We start from the raw sequence: 19,101 nt of genomic DNA, 5'->3' as shown, positions 1-19,101 counted from the left end.
ATACTTTTCCTAGTTTAATTCAAAAGCACAAAATAGGAAAACTCAAAAAGAAGAGAATTATTTTCGCCATTCCTTTCCGTTCACTTGAGAGAGAAGAAAACGTTTCTATAAAATAGAGAGAGGTAATATCTTATAGATAAGATAAAATTACCTTAGATAGAATAAAATGGATTTTGTCAGATTTCTACTTGATTTGCTCTCAAATAGAGAGGAAGTTGGTTTCTACAAAATATACCCCTTTTTTCTACTTTGAAGAAACCCGTCTCTATGAAAAAGTTGGTAAACCAAACTGAATTTTACGAAATCTGTAGAAATAACTTAATTATGAAAATGTCACTGTCAGATGTTTCCATAAAATTTTCTATAAACGTGGCGAATCAAACAACCCCTTATGAGAAGCCTCCACTCTTATAGGGTGGTTTGCATCGTAAACAAAATACTTAAAATTGTCTCAAAGTACTTAAAATTGTCTCAACTGTTTCCATAAACATATGCTAATTTATCACTTTTCCCCCTGCCTCCCAGTCTAGGATACTTAGGGCAATCAAAAGATCCAAAATGCTACAAACATATTGCAAGAACATAAAATAACTGATATGCAGACCTCAACAAAAAATATCACAAGCACAGACCTAGTACCATTTACTTACAAGGCATTTAAAAAAAAAAGAATTACATCACAAATCTGAACTGCATGCAGAAGCCCCTCATGCATGTACTGGAAAATGGATAGGAATTAATCAAAAACAAATCCCCATCCGATCTTTGCACAACCAAGAACTTCTCACCAACAATCATCATAGCTTCTCTTAAGAAATGATGACCCACAAAATCAAAACCCCATTCAAAACTGACCTCAAAATCTATTATTTCATGACCTTGTTTTCCCCTTCTCTCTCCTGTTCTTTTTTTTCCCGGCTTTACGTTACATGACGAAGAAAAGAGAAGAGACAGAATACAAACTGAATACTAATATTTCTTTCCCAGAATGATGCCGATGACCACAGACACCAAGGCAACACCAAGGATGAACTTGAAGGCCATGATCCCTGATGGTGGACTGAGAGGAGTCACATCTGCTGTAGATCTATGCACTCCTTCGTTTCCTTTGTTCCTTTTTGGTGTGGGTGCTGATAAATTATCAAATGGAAGCTCTCTGGATCTAACCTCTGTTCCTGCATTTGAACTGCCTTCTATAGTTGCATCTTTAGGCTGCAAACATAACAGATTTGTCGAAACATTTTAACAATTTTGGACATGATTTCAGTGGGAAAAGATCAGGGTGATCTTTATTAGCTGAACTTGCCTGCTTCGAAGATTTTGCATTCTCAAGTTTGTTCTGGAGATCAGCAATTTTCTTTTCTAGCTCGACATTCTGGCTAAGTTTATGTTTCAAATCAATGAGCTCAACATTGAGAAGATCTACCTTTTTGCTTTCTTCTGCAACCTGAAAGACAAATGTAACAGGATATTAAGATTATTGATAAATTTTAGGCATTTATACCCGGCTGTAGAACAAGATTCTATATTAACAAAAGGAATAACTTCCACAATGAGTATTAATAACTAATTAATTGAGTCGTCAGCAAAAGACATAGTTTGAACCTTTTCATTATATTGTGTTTCAGCTAGTTGCAACTTCTGCTTCAACTCCTCCACTTGCTTTTCTAGAAGAACGGCACGCTGATGCTCAGCTTCCATCTCTCCAAGGGTCTGTTCTCTCACAGCATCTCTTTCAAGCACCATTCTGGATTCTGATTCTTTCTATTAAAAGGGAAAAGAAACCAATTCAGCGTAAGGAATGTGAAAATGCCACCAACATCAGATAGAAGTTAATATGAGGTGAACAAACTCTTTTTTCAAACCATAAGGTATGCATTTATGCACTATTGTGAACAACTTGTCTTTCATAACAAGCCCCACCACCATTCACCATTTTCTCTCATCTCATCAGGTAAATCTTTCGTATTCATAGAAACACGCTAGACTTTCTTCGTAAATTTATTAGCAGAGGTAAAAAGAAAAGGTAGAAGAGTTGAGCATACACCATAACTTTAGTTAACCAACATTCTAACCTCCCTTGTCAGGCAGTCAAATATTTGTCTGTGGCAACACATTGTCACATATGAAGGCCTTGAGTTGTGTCATGTCCTGACCTTATAATAGAACTTTATGTATTCTTATCCATTTTAATTGAATATGAAATACATGTGCCTGTTTGTGGACATAGATATACAGATACTTTGGCCATAATAAAAAAAGAATCAAACTATAAATCTGGCCTTTCAAGAAAAGTTGTAGCTAGCCCAATTCAAAACCCTTGACCATTGAAAGAAAAATTTAAAATACATTGATAAAGGATACAATTACAATCTTACAATTGGAGGACACCAGATGAAGGAATTATATATGAAATTCCATGATCAAGCACTCTTTAAGGCCACCAAGACTGAAGTTTATGCATGCAGCAACAATTGAAAGGGGGAAAAAATCAATGGTTGAGAACAAACCTGCTCTGCTATACTGTTGTGAGCAAGAGTGAGTTCCTCCCGGAGCAGCTTTAACTTTTCGTTGAGACCATCTCTTTCACAGAGTATATTTGAGTGTTCCTCGAGTTTAGAAGATATTGCTGCTTCCTCCTCTGAAGCTGCTGTTCTCATTCTCGCAATCTAGTAAAAGAGTATTCATAATAAGCATACTTAGGGTGCAAGGAAAAAAATAAACTGAGATGGCATTAAAATTAAAAGCAAGCAATGCATGATATTAGAAGAGACTCTTTTGCTACCTCTGATTTTAGGCTGTCTAACTCAGAATTAAGAGAGATTTCCCTTGCCTTTTGTTCTTCCAACCGCACTGTAACTGACTGTAGTTCTTCTTTCGCATTCTGATACATTGTATTGAGCGTGTTGTTTTCTTCCATAACAGAGAATATCTGGAAAGGGAAAAAAAACTATCTTCTTAGGGGGGGAAACCTATCTTCTTAGAATTTGAAGTCATTTCAATTTTGATGTCTTACATGAACTCCCCACAAGGCAAACCATGCTTTTTTCAGAATAGGATCTATATGCACTTTTTTATAAATTGAATGAATTTTTTTTTTTTTTTTTGCGGAAATATTATATAGTAACCTGGGATTGGAGCTTGTCCCCATCAGAAGCAAGCTGTTGTGTCAGGTCTTCTATTGTCTTTTTCGATGACTTAAGCTGCAACAATGCATCCTCTTTGTCTGCAACAGCTGCATGCAGTGATGTCTCTAACTCATTCACTTTTGTCTCATATGTTGCCAGCTGTTCGGTCTGAAGCATGTTTGCTCGGGCTAAACCTTCATTCTCTGTTTCAAATTGATGAGCCCTGCCTTGCATCTCCTCAATAGTTGTTTTCAAGTTCTGCATTTTAAGTAAAGCCTCCTCCAACTCCACATTCTTATTTTCTGCAAAAGTGTTCACTTCTGCAAGTTGTTCCTCATGCCTTCTCAGTTGTGATTCACGTGCTAGCAGCTTCTCATTCAGGGTTGTTGCTTCAGAGTCTCTCTGAGTAAACTTCTCAATAGCTTCATGTAGTTGGAGTTCTGTTTCTCTAAAGCGCAATTCAGTTGCAGAGTTGAGTTCCAAGCCTCTTGAATGTTCATTAGTCAATTCTTCTATAGTTTTTATATGAGAAGCCAGTTTCTCAGCAGTTGCCTCCTTCTCTGCATGAATGGAGCTTAGCAGCTCATTAAGCTCATTAACTTTAGCCTGATGGACTTCCAACTCTGATCTAAGCTGTGAATTTGTTCCTGCCAGCAATTCATTCTCTGAATAGGACTGCTCAAGATTTGTTTCAGAATCTGAGAACTTTTCTTTAAGTTCCTCAACTGTGTTCTCTAAAGCAAAAAATCTTGCTGCACTTGCTTCCAGTTCTGCCTCTAATGAGGCAACTTTTTCAGCAGCTTCTACTGCTTCACGCTGATGGATTATTACTTCCTCTTCAAGGAACGTTACCTTCTCTTTTAACTGTTTAGCTTCTGAATCTTTAAGAGTAAGGCCACTGATTGCTTCTTGGAGTTTGAGCTCTGATTCATTTCGAAAAGATTCATGATTTGACTCTAGCTCCAAACATCTTGTAGAAGCTTGCTCTGCTGTCCTTCCATGGTGCTCTAACTGCTCTTCAGCAGACTTGAGTTTCATAAGAATCTCATTCTCTCTTATACCTGATGCCTTGAGCTCTTCCTCGATGCTTTCCAAGTTCCCTCGTGCAGATTTCATCTCATTTTGCAATTCCTCAATGAACTTTTCAGCCTGTGAAAGCTTTTCGCTTGAGATGTTTGACAACTCTTCAAGTTCATTCTTTTCTTCGGTAATTTTGTTCAACATATCTGTCAATTGTCTCTCCTTCTCATTTGTTTCTTGGACAATAATTTCTAGGCTTTCTGATTTTGTTTTATATGCTTCCAGTTCTGTAGAAAGCTCAGAAACTCTGCTGCTGTATTGCTTTGATTCTGCTTCAGCATCTCTGTATTTGGCTTCTGCATCGCTTGCTAACTGTTCCAGGTTTTCATTTAGTTGGCGTGCATTTTCCAGCAACAGCTCTAATTCTTCCCCGTTCTTCCAGCATCTCCTGCTTGTTTGTGATTGAGACATGCTGAATGCAAGTCTCTGATGTGCTGCAGCTGCTCGTCCTTCATGTGCATCACGTACTTCTGCAAGATCCTTTACCTCCTGTTCAAGCTTTGAGCTTCTAGAATCAGCTTCACTCAAAGATGATTCCAGTTGGCTAATCTTTTCTTTATCTTGCTGGATCTGGCCTTTCAATAGCTCCCTTTCTTCCTCAAGATTGCTTGATTTAACAGTGAGCTCCAATATTTTCTCAGTGAGCAATTTAATTTCACTTTCTGCGCCAGTGAATTTTAATTCTGCGAGAGCCATCTGTTCCTCAAACTCTACATTCTTCTGCTCAGCAGAAATCAACTTCACCTCTTTTTCTCTCAGTTGTTCCTTAAGCCCCTCTTCAGCTGCAGAGGATGATTGAATTAGACCTTCAAGCTCAAGGTTTCTCTGGGAAGCAGTCTCTGCAACCATTCTGGATTCTCCATGAAGCTCTTCAAGTGACTTCAGCCTTTCCTCAAGCTCTGCATTGTAAGAGCGAGCTTGTGAGAGGAGTGAATCTGTTTTGTTAAAGTTCTGGTCTGCAACAAGAAATTTGTCCTCCAACTGGCCACATAGTTCTTTTGTAAGGGATAAGTTTGTGTTTAGATCAGCCACAGTACTAAGAAGATCTTCCTTTTCACCTGTCAATTTCTTGAACTCATCCTGCAAGCTTAGCATCTGCATCCCTTGGTTTCTCAAACTAGCCTCAACATCTTCCCTGGATTTAATCTCCTGTTGAAGTTTCAGCTCAGCTTCTTCCAAGTTAATAATCTTTGACTGGATTTCATCTCTGGATGAAGAAAGCATGTCCTCAAGCCCTAAAAACTCTTCCTTCATCCTCTCTTGAGAGGATTTATGGACGTCCAATTCTTGAGTCAGTTCCTTTATAATATCTTCCTTGGAAGCAAACTTCCGCTCTAACTCTAATACCTGAGATTCTGAAAGCTTTAACTTTTCCTGAACTGCTGAAAGTTCCAATGTGGAACGATTGAGTGCTTCTTCGACTTGCATGTGTTCTGAAACCTTAGTATACAGGCCTTTAAGTTCTTCCTGCAGATTACCTATCTGATCTTCCATATCTTTTGCACTGCATTTTGCAAGTTCAAGCATCTTCTCCAACTCTGAGGCCCTCTTTGATTGTATGTCTGCATGTGAACTTCTCTCATTTGACAATTCCTCCAATTTCCTTGCTTCACTTGCTGATAATGCCAGCTCCGCTTCAAGCCCCTCCAACTTCTTTCTAGAATTCTCTAGCTCAGCTGACGCTCCATGGAATGAATCCTTCAAGTCTCTCAGTTCCTTTTGCTTCACATCTAGAGTTCCCAATGCCTCTTCAAGTGATGCAACTTGCATACTATATTTTTGTTCAGCTGCTGAAATCTCTTCTTTCATCCTGTTGTTATCAAGTTCAAGTTCTTCACCGTGCTTACTTATTGTATCAAGTTTCTTGTTAGCTGAATCAGCCTCAGATTTCAACAACGCTTTCTCGGATTCAGAATCATGCAATTCCTTGGTGACCTTTTCAAGTTGGATCTCAAGAGATTTGATCTTCTCTCCAGCTTCCAACAAATTTATGCTGGTTGCTTCATTGTTTTGTATCTCTTCCACTTCTATAGATCTGTGTGATTGGGAGTTCTCCTTCGCATCTCCCACTTCCTTCTCCACCTTGATGAATTCCCCGTCCAGTACAGCATCATAATCTTCTTTGCTTGCTTCTTTTTCCTGAAGATGTTCGTCATTGTTGATTAAAATATGTCTTTCTGGTTTGTCTTCCTGTTCTTAGACATGTCAAGTAAGGAGGCTGGTAAGAAATAAGTATATAAACAACATAAGTATATTGAACATGTATGTGAGTCTAAATCCTGCGCGGGTTATCTTCAACTGTTAAATGTTGTCAATGCATGATTTTAATACTGTGACATTATAACCTGAGATCTTGTAAAATATGAACTTGATTGCAGAATGAATAAGCTAGATGGAGCAAGCAATATATTCATACCAATGAGCAAACAAAAACATCCACGAGATTAATGCATAAATACAATATTTACCTAACAATATCTCTCTTGACAAAGCTTCCAAACAGATCTTCAAAATAAACAGTTCAGAAAAAGAGAAGAATAAATCTTTGGAAGATATTTTTAAGAAGACAGAGGAAGAAAAAGATTTTTTTTTGGGTACTATAATCTTTCAGCACTCCATGGCAAAAGAACCATTACTGTCCCGAATAGAGGTTCCACTTGCCTTGGACCTATCTTAAAAAGCATATAAACATATAGTTATTCAATCTTTTTTCATATTTTTGAATGAATAATTAATTCAATTTTGCTTTTGATTCTCATAAGCAGCTCTTTTTGGTGGCATTCTAAAGTTTTTACACAGATTCTTCACGACACCTCTAGGGTCATTGGTATAGTCAGGCAAAGTAAGGAAAACAAGGGTGTCGTTTATAATGATAACTACCAACATCATTAAGGTTGTTTGAATTTCTTGTCCATTAGCAAATCCCCCCCACCCCCACCCACCCACCCCAAAAAAAAAATTAAAGAGCCCCAGTCAAAAGCAAAAACAAATCTAAAAGGGAAATTTTGGTATGTTATAGTTTAACTGTTATCGACTTTGTAGTATTCTAGCCCCTAGTTTTCATATTTTTGAATGAATAATTAATTCAATTTTGCTTTTGATTCTCATAAGCAGCTCTTTTTGGTGGCATTCTAAAGTTTTTACACAGATTCTTCACGACACCTCTAGGGTCATTGGTATAGTCAGGCAAAGTAAGGAAAACAAGGGTGTCGTTTATAATGATAACTACCAACATCATTAAGGTTGTTTGAATTTCTTGTCCATTAGCAAATCCCCCCCACCCCCACCCACCCACCCCAAAAAAAAAATTAAAGAGCCCCAGTCAAAAGCAAAAACAAATCTAAAAGGGAAATTTTGGTATGTTATAGTTTAACTGTTATCGACTTTGTAGTATTCTAGCCCCTAGGACACTAATTAGCAAAAGTAGTTCCAGCAGGTACCTTCAAAAATCATACTCAAAAGGTAAAAAGTAAAAAGATTAATGTTATTATGCTAACCAGATCCGACCCTTTAATTGATCAAGAGGGGCTGGAATGTGGAGATTGCATAGTGTATATGTGACAAACACGGGACATAGAGCATTACCTCTGTACCTTACTGCTTTGCTTCTTGATGTAAGTCTGTACTTTTGTTGCTTAATAAGATTTTCAAATGATGACATGAGAATGGAACAAGGAAAGTAGGGGAGAAAAAAAAAAGATGCATATGACGTGTTCAAATTTCAACTAGTAACAGTATGTTTTAATTTCCATGTTTTTAATTTTTTATTTTGAGACAAAACTTAAAACAAACTGTTCAGACCATACTTTTCCTCTGCATCTGTTATGTGTTGGGAATCTCATATGTGAATATTTCATATGCGTATAATCCCACAATGGAAAAGTTAAGAAAGAATAGTGAACTTAAATAGATAGTTGGGATCAATATCTTAGGTGAAGATAGGGAAGGAAGGTTAAGGAGAATGGTTAAACTAGTTAACCCACCATGACAGGTTAATTATAATTTAATGTTGCTTGGATTATATCGTTAAAGTGAAGGGTGAATATTTTGTGTTTGCCAATTAAAGAAAGGTTAAAGATATTAATCCTGCCAACTTTTTTAAAAGTACCAACTTTAACATTATCAAAAATAAGAAAATTACTATTGATTGTCCAAAAAATATGTTCCAATTCCCTTTCCAAAATGCAAGCACACAACAAATTAATTACTGAACTATGTTCATAATTTTCAAAAGAAAAGTTGTTTTTGGCAAAGCTTTCAATAGGTACAATGTCGACTAGTAAAGCAAATTGTACAGGTTATGTTCATCCCCAAGCGAAAAGCAAACATTAGATGAACATGTTCAAAGTTAACAAGAAGCAAAACATAAGACAATAGCCACAGGGAGGCGGGCATTGAAACATTAAAATATTAAAATAGAAATAATAAAATATTAAAACAGCCTCCACTTAGCAATGGCGGGTTCTTACAATTTACAATTAATAATAATAAAATATTAAATTACACACTGTTCTTGTATAGCCATGGTGTATTAAAATATGAGTGGTGTTAGGGGCACACCCCCTACCATACCACCAACCACACCCCCTCTCCCATCGCTACAGTACACCGGGCCCCACATGGGATTTTAAAATTTTTAAAATCCTATGTGGGGCCCGGTTTACTGTAGCGATGGGAGAGGGGGGTGTGGTTGGTGGTGTGTTAGGGGGTGTGCCCCTAACATTATTTTTAAAATATTACAATATTAAGTAGTCCTAACCCAGTGAATATTGAAATATAAAGACTATTAAACTAGCCACCCACAGATGGCTCTCACGAATTACATTTATAATATTAAACTACATCCTTTGTCCCCCCACGCGAAGCAGGTTAATTCTTACACCACCTACATATGCAGAATAGGTAACCCGTCAAAATGATGGATTACTGGTCTTAACCCGTTGGCACATGTTAACAAACCTCTCAACCACAAATGAGTTTTTGCTAGGTTAGTGAAAGGTAAAACCCTTTAAACCCTCCACACAATCCTTTGCCAAACACACCCTTATAGACTAACCTTTTAGGTTAATTTGGTTCCTATGCTCTGTTTAAGGCTCATCAACTTCTGGTTCGGCTGATTACTCCACTAAAAGTTATATCAAGGTTCAGGTTGTGGTCTAGGGGAGAATGGAACCCATGTGAAGCCTGAAGGTGCTAGAAGAATGATGAGGTCAGGTTAGACACCAGGTCCTGGATGGTGGAAGATTCTAGGATGGTCGGGTGTTACGCTGCTCATATTTGTTGGTTTAGTCCAAGTCAGGGTAACTTAGGTCTAGTTAGCCCACGTGTTGGAAGTTACTACAAGTGTTGGTAGCCATGTTCCACTTGAATGGTTGCTGGTTTGGACCAAAAGTTAGGTAACCATGATGGATGGTATTCGGAATTGCTCATAGGAGGGTGTGGTTAGACCACATGTCACGGAAGGCCCTACGGATATCAAGTAACGAGGTCGCCTTTCCATGCGGATATCGAGTAGCGAGGTCACCTTTCCATGGTTGTCAGATCAAACTAAGTTAGCAAAGGGCCCATGCTTCTCGTGGATGATTGAGTTATACTCACAAATGAAGACGGAGATGGTGAATTTCATATGTGAGTACAATCCCACATTGGAAAAAGAAAGAGGGGTGGACTTCAATACAAAGTCAGGAGTCTTTGAATCGATAACCAATAGCTTAACCTTTTAGGTTAATTAATTTTCTTTCTAGCCTCTGTTTAACACCCATTAATTTCCTGTTGGGTCCCATTACTCTCCAACAATGTGGAAAACCAACGATCATGATGTTGTTGGAAAAGAGCAGCTTGAGGACAATAAAATTGCAGTGTGAAAATGTTGTTCATTGTGCATGTCTGGTCACTGCTGCACTTATCAGGGTCAATTTGTGTAGGCAATGAAATAATAGTAAACAGAGTGTATGTTATTTGGTTATTTTTCTGTCTTTTGAATCCTCATTTCTGGTTTCTTTTGATCACCACAACTGTTTCCTTTTCATTTAATCTGTATGAGACTATGTCGTTTATGGTGATCTTGCATGTGCATAGTAATCGCTACTCATGATATTATGTTTGGGTTTTCAAGATTGAGACCTCTCCATTCTTGCTCCCTGTAATAGAAAGATCAGAATCTGCCAAATCTACTAAAATTCTAAGGGAGTACTATACTAGATCTGACCGAATCAATGAAGCTTTCCTATATGTTAGCCAAATCACAAGACATCACGTAACTAACAACTTATAAATAACCTCCTCAAAGATTTGACAATTCTAAACTTTGAAGGTGTTTTTTGCAATTTTCTAAACTCTTAGTGTTTTCTGCAAATTTAAAAATTATAAAATTTCTAGTTTACTGTTTGCATCTTAAAAAATTTCACAGTTCATTTTGTAAATTTTTTATTTTTTAGGGAGTTTATTGCAATTTTTGAAACTTCAATTGTGTTTTCTGCAAAGTTCAAATTTTAGGGGATTGTTTGCAATCATATATTGTCAATATACTGCTTATAGGTTTGAATTTTCAAGGTGTTTTTTGTAAATTTGAAGTATGAGTGTGTTTTTTGTAATTTTCAAAAATTATGACAAAATTCTCAAAGATTGGCATTCCTTATTACCATTCAACAATGTACCACTTCCAAGGTGCTTTATGAGAATTCCAAAATTTTAAAGGGGTTTGTTTGTAATTCTTATTTTTCACTGTGCTTTTTGTAGGATTGAAATTCTTAAAATGTTTTTTCGTAAAATTAGAAAATTGAGGGTGTTTTTTGCAATTTACAAAACTTGTTTTCTTCAAGTTCCATTTTTAGGAGGCTATTTGGAGTTCCTAGAATCTCATTATACTTTTGTAAGTTTTGAGAATTTTAGGATTTTTTGTGAATTTCAAAAAAAATTCATATGTTTTTTGAAATTTTCAAAAAAAATTGTTTTTTTTTGCAAATTTTAAGTTTGGTCAGCGACTGCTTGTATGTTTTGAAATTTTTAGTTTTTTTAAGTTTTGAACTTTCAAAAAAAAATTATTTTACTAAGTTTTATATTATTAAGGGTGCTTTTATAATAATTGTTTTGGGGTTATCTATAATTTTTCACTTTACAAGTGATCTTGTCAATATTTTCAAGTTTCAAGAGACTTGTAAGTTTTAAAACTTTTTATTGGGTTTTTGTAGTTTCACATGTTTAAATGAACCAAACCTCAAATTTTCACCACCTTTTTCTCGTACTCTCTAACTTGATTAAAAGTTTACCCTTATATGGGTTTATCCTTGGTGAAGTTTTAGAAGCATAACAAACATGGGTAAAGATGGGATAATGTTTAACATGGTAAACTTTACCCCCCCCCAAAAAAAAAAAATAATAATAATAATAATAAAAATAATAATAATAATTACCCATGTACCAAATAAGCTCTCAAATTCATCAGTTGGCCAAATTGAATATCTTTACAGTTCAATGTCCAATCTGGATAGAAAATCTGAGTTTCAGTTGGTCTGTTTACTAACCCTAGGGTTGTCAAATGGGTGGATTTGGGTGGTTTTTGGATGGGTTATAAGTGCGCTCATTTGCCCATTTACGACACATTTAAAATTTGCTAAATGAGTCACTTCTCACCCACCAATTTATTAAATAGGTGGTCCATGAGTGACCCAATAACTCATTTAGTTATGATGCTTTTATGTGAAATCACACCCTCAAAGTTAAAAAAATGAAAAACACCCTCGAGAGTTCAAAATTACAAAAAAACTCTCAGAAATTTCTAAACTTACAAATGACAATGTAATTTGGAAATTTCAAGCAGTCCCCTATAAATTTAAAATTTACAAAAACACCCTCAAAGTTTTAAAAAAATGCAAAAAACACCTCAAAGGTTTATAATTACAAAAATCACCCTAAAATAACAAAACCTACAAATGACACATGAAATCTAAAAATTTTCAGCATCCCCCTGTAAATTTAGAATTTGCAAAAAACACCCTTACATTTCAAAATTCCAAAAAACCCTTTAAATTTTAAAAATTGCTTAAAACGCCAAAAAATTCCAAAACATGAAGAAAAATACACTACAAATCTGGTAATTACAATCATCTTTTGCCGGTTGTGTTCCACAAATTTCTAAATTATGCGTGTTTTCTGCATTTTTTTAACTTTAAGGGTATTTTTTATAATTTTAAAATTTACAGGGACTGGTAAAATTTTTTAGATTTCATGTCATTTGTAAGCTTGGAAATTTCAGAGGTTTTTTTAACTCTTGAGAGTGTTTTTTGCAATTTTTAAAACTTTGAAGGCGTTTTTTGTAAATTTTAAATTTATAGTGGGGTGCTGGAAATTTCCAGATTTCACTTGCTATTTGTAGGTTTTGAAATTTCAGGATGGATTTTATAATTTTAAACCCTTGACAGTGTTTTCTACAATTCTTTAAAACTTTGGGTTTTTTTAAAAAAAATCTAAATTTATAGGGGGCTGCTAGAAATGTCTAGATTTTGTGTTATTTGCAAGTTTAGAAATTTCTGAGAGTTTTTTGTAATCGAAATCTTGAGGGTGTGTTTTGCAATTTTTTAAACTTTGAGGGTGTTTTTCACATTTTTGGAAACTTTAAGGGTGTTATTTGCAAATTTTAAATATATTGGAAGCTGCCGAAAATTTCCCGATTTTATGCGTATTTGTAAGTTTATAAATTTCTGGGATTTGTTTTTGTAATTTTGAACTCTGAGGGTATTTTTTACAATTTTTAAACTTTGAGGGTGGTTTTTGCAAATCTCAAATTTTCAAAGGGCTATTGGGAATTTTTTAGATTTTATATGTGTTGGTCATTAGTTTACTTTTAGATGTTTCATGTAATTTTAAGTATTTTTTGCAATTGTTGAAACTTTGAAGGTGTTTCTGAAAGAATACACATATAAATGGGCAAATGGGCAGGTAATAGCCCACCCATTTATGACCTATTTATCTTCAATAGATGCAATCCCACCCATTTATGACTCATTTAAATAATGGTTGGGATTGGATGGGTCATTTAGTGGGTGGGCATGGGTGGGCAAATGGTTTGGGTCAAATTTATCATCCCTAACTAACCCTAATAATGATAGATATGCACGATCCTCAGGTGAAGAGCTTTAGAGGTACAAGATCTTGAAATACTGAAGGCCTTCCTAACAATAGTCATCAACAACATTGGCCATTATTGGATGGCTCAGCTTGTTAATTGTTTGCAAAAAAGAAAGTACCACAATCTGTTAGCTATGTTCTGAACTTCGATGTTGTGGAGCCTAAATACATGTATCCAGATGCATTAGATGTGAAATAACTAAATTTTATTTGACATGAAACCCAAAAATGTTACTTTGAGCTTTTGGAAGTAAACCATCAAATACGAGTAACCAAAACTAAAGATAACAGAATAAATGGAACGTTTTGTGGAGAAAAAATGTTACCAATAGACACAACTGGCATTCAGTTGAGCTAAAGCACCTTCTGCTTGATGTTAAAAATAATATTCCAAAAATTTAGTCGGTTATATCTTTTCATCATGACTCATGAGCTACTGTTAGTCAATGATACAATTCTCTTATGCTAGTGTCATTGTTAAGTTAGACACACTTCTCATCGACCTGTGACTTCTAAAAGCTAAACTTTCCAATTCATTCTTTGGGTAACTACAAACTAATGGCAAATGTGATGTGTTCCTTTATCTTAGTGTGCCACATTAATCGCGAGATTTTCAATGTTAGTCCATATGTTTTTCCTTATCTTTTGTTAATCATAGGCACATGGGAAATGCAAACATATGATAAAGTTAAAACTAAGCATTCTTTAAAAGGAATAAAAATTTAGCAATAAAAAAGTGAATTTGAAGAATTGGTATATGCATATGAATTTGAAGAATTGGTATATGCATATGGATATTTCGGCAACCATAAAAACCATCGGACAAAAACCTGATAGATAATTTAAAGTCTACGATTAAGAACCAGTCGTATTATAACCAAAATTCAGGCCATAGTCAATTGAACGAAAGTCTTAAGGTTCAGCACAACAAAAAATAATAATAATGAAAATAGCCAAATATGATTACTCACTACCAGTCAAAGCAAACAAAACAAAATTTGGAAATAACTATTATAGGACCTGTAGTAACGAATACTTGTACTTTGCATGTATTATTTGTGTATACAATGTAATGAATTCTATAAGCTTAGACATCTACATCCAAGTACGTAGTTAACACATGCATATTTTACTCGTTCTCATGTATACACACAAATAGTACTCAAATAAAGTGTATGCCCTTCTTTGCCTACCCACTGTATCTTGTAAGATTGGGTGTCTTGAGGATGCAATTTTTAAAGGCTTACACTAGCGGTGCAGTTGTTATACTGTAACTAGCTCGTATTGAATCTCGAATGTTAGAAATATCGACCTGGACATACCCATAACGGGCTAAATAAAGGCTTACACTTTATTTGAGTACTATTTATGTGTATACATGAGAACGAGTAAAATATGTATGTGTTAACTACGTACTTGGAAGTATCTTAGAAATATCGACCTAGACATGCTCATAACTAGCTAAATGAAGGCTTACACTTTATTTGAGAACTATTTGTGTGTATACATGAGAATGAGTAAAATATGTATGTGTTAACTACGTACTTGGAAGTAGATGTCAAAGCTTATGGAATTCATTACATTGTATACAGTGGGTAGGTATATTATCTGTTATACACACAAATAGTACTCATGTACGTATTTAACATATACATATTTTACTCGTTCTCATGTATAAACACAAATAGTATAACAGATAATGCTCAGAATTGGAAAAATAGAGTGGTACCTTCATTTAGCCAATTTATGGGCATTTTCAGGTCGATATTTTTAAGATTTGAGATTCAATACGAGCTAATAACAATATAACAACTGCACCGCCAGTGTAAGCGTTTAAAAACTGCATCCTCAAGACACCCAATCTTAGAAGATCCAGTGGGTGTGTACATTACAAGCCTAACATGATATGAAGTGACATGGAAATAGAGGCACCAGTATAATAGGCGGCTAAGACTACTATGGCCGAATGTAATCCTTTTGGCCTTAGATCTAAGTGAAATTCACTTCTACTCCATTTTCGAACTAGACCAAAAAATTTTAAGTTTGGAAAGTACATTTTAATGGTTGCTACCAAATTTGAGCCACATACTCTTAAATCTCTATCTTGAGTCGCAAATACCAAATGGGTTTAAGTTCCTTGGGGTTGTACTAATGAATCTACACAAATTTGGTATGGCAAATTGAGTAGCTATCAAAACGCATGGGGCTAGTTTAGTCAAAAAATCTATTTAGCTTTCAATCCCAATCACATATTGATCTCTCCCATTTCTATTCTAATTTGTTGAAGGGGTGGAGTGGATTGTGAAAATTATAGGTTGAATCCCTAATACAGTTTTTACATAAAATAGGAATAACTAGGATCCAATGTTACAAAAGACGCTAGGCGGATTAGGCGTTTGAGCAAGCGGCTAGGCACCTAAGTGTACGCCTAAGTGGCGCCTAGACATTTGTCTATTTTTAAAATTATTTAATTATAATAATTAATAAAAACATGTATTAAATTCATATAAATTTGCCAAAAAAGATAGCAAGCTTAGATTCACAATAAACCATGCATACTTAAATACTAAATAGCTAAAATAATAACTAACAAGATTATAGAAAGCATTATGAGGCCTAGGCGTTGGACCTGATGCCTAGAGCTTGGGAGGTTTTTTTATTTTTAAATTATAATAATTAATAGTAAATGTCAATGTTATAGAAGGCTTAGGTGTCGGACTGGTGTCTAGATGGATTTCTTTTTTCATTTAAGTGGTGGCCGAGGAGATAGTGAATGTGTTCATATTTGGATGTTAAAGGAGTTTGAAGGAGGTTGAAGGACGTGGAGGCTGCAACATAGAAAATCATGATCAAGATGTAAAAAGTGCAGTTCGCGTAAGCAGATAATGCTCTCTATACACTCCCAAAACCTAGGTGAGCAGCCTAGGTACCGCCCATGTGCTAGGCGCTAGTTAAGCGGCCTAGATACCGCCTAGGCGTAGGCGGACTAGGCGGAGGCTTTTTAAAATAGTGCTAGGATCCCACGTCCTTTCATCATATGTTTTTACCAGGTTTGAGCAGTTCTCCTTATAGCATTATCAGGTGAGATAAATATCAATATCAAGATAAATGACATGCTGATTTATTACTCTTTCAGAGCTTCTAATGCAAAAGATTTCCAAATCACTGAATTGTGCATCACGACAACATTTATGTTCTATTTGGCCATCTCGCATAATCTACAAATATATTTTAGCCCAAATAGAGCATCACAATTGACATTAACAACATATGGGCTGGAAAATCAGGATTTCACAACAAACATTTGCCATATACACAAAATACTTACGCATTTTAGATGAGTCTCTAACTTAGATATGTTTAAACCTCGACTATGCACATACATAACCACGGGAATCTACACTAATTAGTTAGCTTAGGCCCAAAACATCAGTGAACACTCTAGAAATAATCTTCAAAAATAATATTAATATTGGACTTCGAACAAGCGTCACTGGATATTATATGTAACAATAACCAATGATGAAATCTGTTTTTAAACAATACACTGGTGAGTTTAATAACGGGATTCAATGGAAGGAGGAAGAGGGAATTCTTTAACAATTTGTTACTGAGATAATAATGTACCAGAATAATACTTCCCTTTAGAAAAAAACTGTAGGCCCTTCAAGAACATTCCTTTACAATTATCAAATTTGTTTCACAAATGTGTGGTTTTCAGTTTCTATTGGTAGTTTCACAGTGCACCATTACCAGTCCAAGAAATTACCGTCTTTGAACTAGGATAATTACAGTCATAACAGATTACTTTCCAATTACTGCCTTTCAGGGCTCAGTCAAAGGCCATAGGAGGCCCATTTAGAAATGAAACTGCCATGCAGTCATAAATCAGCCACATATAACCAATAGCAAACAACTAATTCTAAGCAAAGTTAAGTTATTCCTAGCCAACAACCAAAGTCAAAATTTTAGCCGGGAAAAGAAAAACTAGCTCGAACATGATCAACTCAAATAGGAAATTATGCAGAAACCATTACCACTACATCAATCTTATTCTCCGATAGCTTCACTTCGACATCTCCAGAACTTGCATGTTTCTCTTCTTCCATTTGTGCTAGCAGGTAGTCTTTATGTACTTACACTGCAAATTAGAAAGAAAAGATCAGTGTGTTACAGAAAGGCGCAAGGTAATTCGAGACTAAGAAGAATCTAGCAAGAAAACATTGGGATATGCAGTCCACATTCCATGGTTTTCATGAATTTAGTAGCTCGTCAGATTATGCTGTTTGCTGTTCTCCATGGATACAGCAGATCCCAGGATACAAACTCACAGAAAGCATGAAGTTATTAGAAGCAGAATAATTGCCTCGTTGACCGCACCAGTAGGGGACACTATGGGATCCTAATCCAAACATAGTATACTTCGCCTCAAATTTCTTTTTCTTTTTTTTTTATTTTACTTACTAAACTCCAAATTTTCACCATTTACTAGTAACACTTAGGGCCTCTCCAACCGGACGCTAAAACACTAAGTTAGCGTCCGGTTCTCACTCCAACCGAACGCCATCGGCCCCGCTAAAATAGCGGGCCGCTACAGTGTTGCGCCAGAAATGGCGCAACACTGTAGCGATAGCGCAGTTTTTTTTTTCTAAACTTTATTCTTTTATTCATATTTTCTTTTCTTTTTGCTTTTTTCTATTAAGATTTTTATTTTATTCATAAAATATATTATTATTATATAATTATATAATTTGTTAAATATTTTAAATAGATAAAAATGTTAAAAGATAAGAATAATAAAAGGAAAATTCTTTTTTGTATAACATTTGGTGTAATGGGTTGGAGATGGAATAGTGATTTGGTGTAAAAACTACACCAACTTAGTGTAAAAACTACACCATTTTGGGTTTTATGGTTGGAGATGCTCTTATTAATCAACTTTGACGATTTTATTTTATTTTTAACAATTAAGATCCAGGAAACTAAACTTGACCAAAGAACAGCATCTAAACTTAGAAATAGAGATAAACATGAGCTTTCTCAAAAATTCTTGATCCTTAGGTATCGAAAGCTTTGGTCCTTTGGATCAGATCTTTCCGAAATTAGTGAAAAATCTCGCATAATGAAATGAATTCAGATTTAAAACGCTACTGGAATCAACGATCTGTGATCTGATTCAACACAGTAAAGATGAGACTTCACAGTGAACCGATCCAAAAAAAAGAGCTAATAGATGAAGGAAAATTAAACTGAGTACTAAAAATAAAGAAAAAAAATTAGATTTCTCACAAGATTCAAAGCGATCGGTCGTCTCAAAAACAACAACTTCGTGCTTAGACTCAAACGCGATCGCATCAAAAAAGATCTACAAACTCAAACTAATACGAAACGATAAAGAGAAAATTAATCAGTAAACGCTCACCTTCAGATCGATCAAGACTCAAGAGGCGATCAACTCTCACTTTCTCTCCCAAACTTTCTTCCAACCTTTAAGTTTTTTTTTTTTTTTTTTTGGTTAATCTTTAGAAAGTAGAGAGAGAGAGAGAGAAAACGTTTTTATACGAGGAGTAGCTTCACCCCAGACGCAGCGTGGACGAAATCGCGATGTCTACGGCAGGCTGCTATTCTCACCTTAACGCGGTGGCGGTACCAACACAATCATTTAATTTCTTCGGGATTAGCATTTTCCATGATTTAGTTTTATGGAAAACACTACAGACACACCTCCAACCATACCTTGGGGCACACCCCCTCTCTCAGCTACAGT

The 19,101-nt window shown here is 35.4% G+C and overlaps 1 protein-coding gene across 2 annotated transcripts; it reads right to left on the bottom strand.

The window, feature by feature from the left end:
- LOC109819892 (myosin-2 heavy chain-like) lies at window positions 573-18,896 on the bottom strand. Of its 2 annotated transcripts, none has more exons than XM_020385859.1 (8): window positions 18,757-18,896; window positions 17,372-17,475; window positions 3,129-6,398; window positions 2,786-2,932; window positions 2,511-2,669; window positions 1,606-1,764; window positions 1,307-1,447; window positions 573-1,212 (listed from the first exon to the last, which is right to left on the bottom strand). In XM_020385859.1, the coding sequence occupies exons 2-8, from the start codon at window positions 17,441-17,443 to the stop codon at window positions 970-972; spliced, it is 4,191 nt and encodes a 1,396-aa protein (XP_020241448.1). In that variant the 5' UTR covers window positions 17,444-17,475; window positions 18,757-18,896; the 3' UTR covers window positions 573-969. The 2 variants fall into 2 exon arrangements, with proteins under 2 accessions (XP_020241448.1, XP_020241449.1); XM_020385860.1 differs by having other exon boundaries at window positions 3,129-6,347.

The sequence above is a fragment of the Asparagus officinalis genome, chromosome 8 (genome assembly GCF_001876935.1).
Source record: "Asparagus officinalis chromosome 8, Aspof.V1, whole genome shotgun sequence".
Classification (NCBI taxonomy): domain Eukaryota; kingdom Viridiplantae; phylum Streptophyta; class Magnoliopsida; order Asparagales; family Asparagaceae; genus Asparagus; species Asparagus officinalis.
This window is presented reverse-complemented; position numbering and strand designations above follow the sequence as displayed.

Bases quoted from the DNA above. Each gene is read 5' to 3' on its own strand.
- LOC109819892 (XM_020385859.1), bottom strand. From the start codon at position 17,443: ATGGAAGAAGAGAAACATGCAAGTTCTGGAGATGTCGAAGTGAAGCTA. The intron at 6,399-17,371 runs GTAATGGTTTCT...GTCTAAGAACAG, and splicing joins AGAATAAGATTGATGTAGTG to GAAGACAAACCAGAAAGACA. The intron at 1,448-1,605 runs GTTCAAACTATG...TTTGTCTTTCAG, and splicing joins AAACACAATATAATGAAAAG to GTTGCAGAAGAAAGCAAAAA.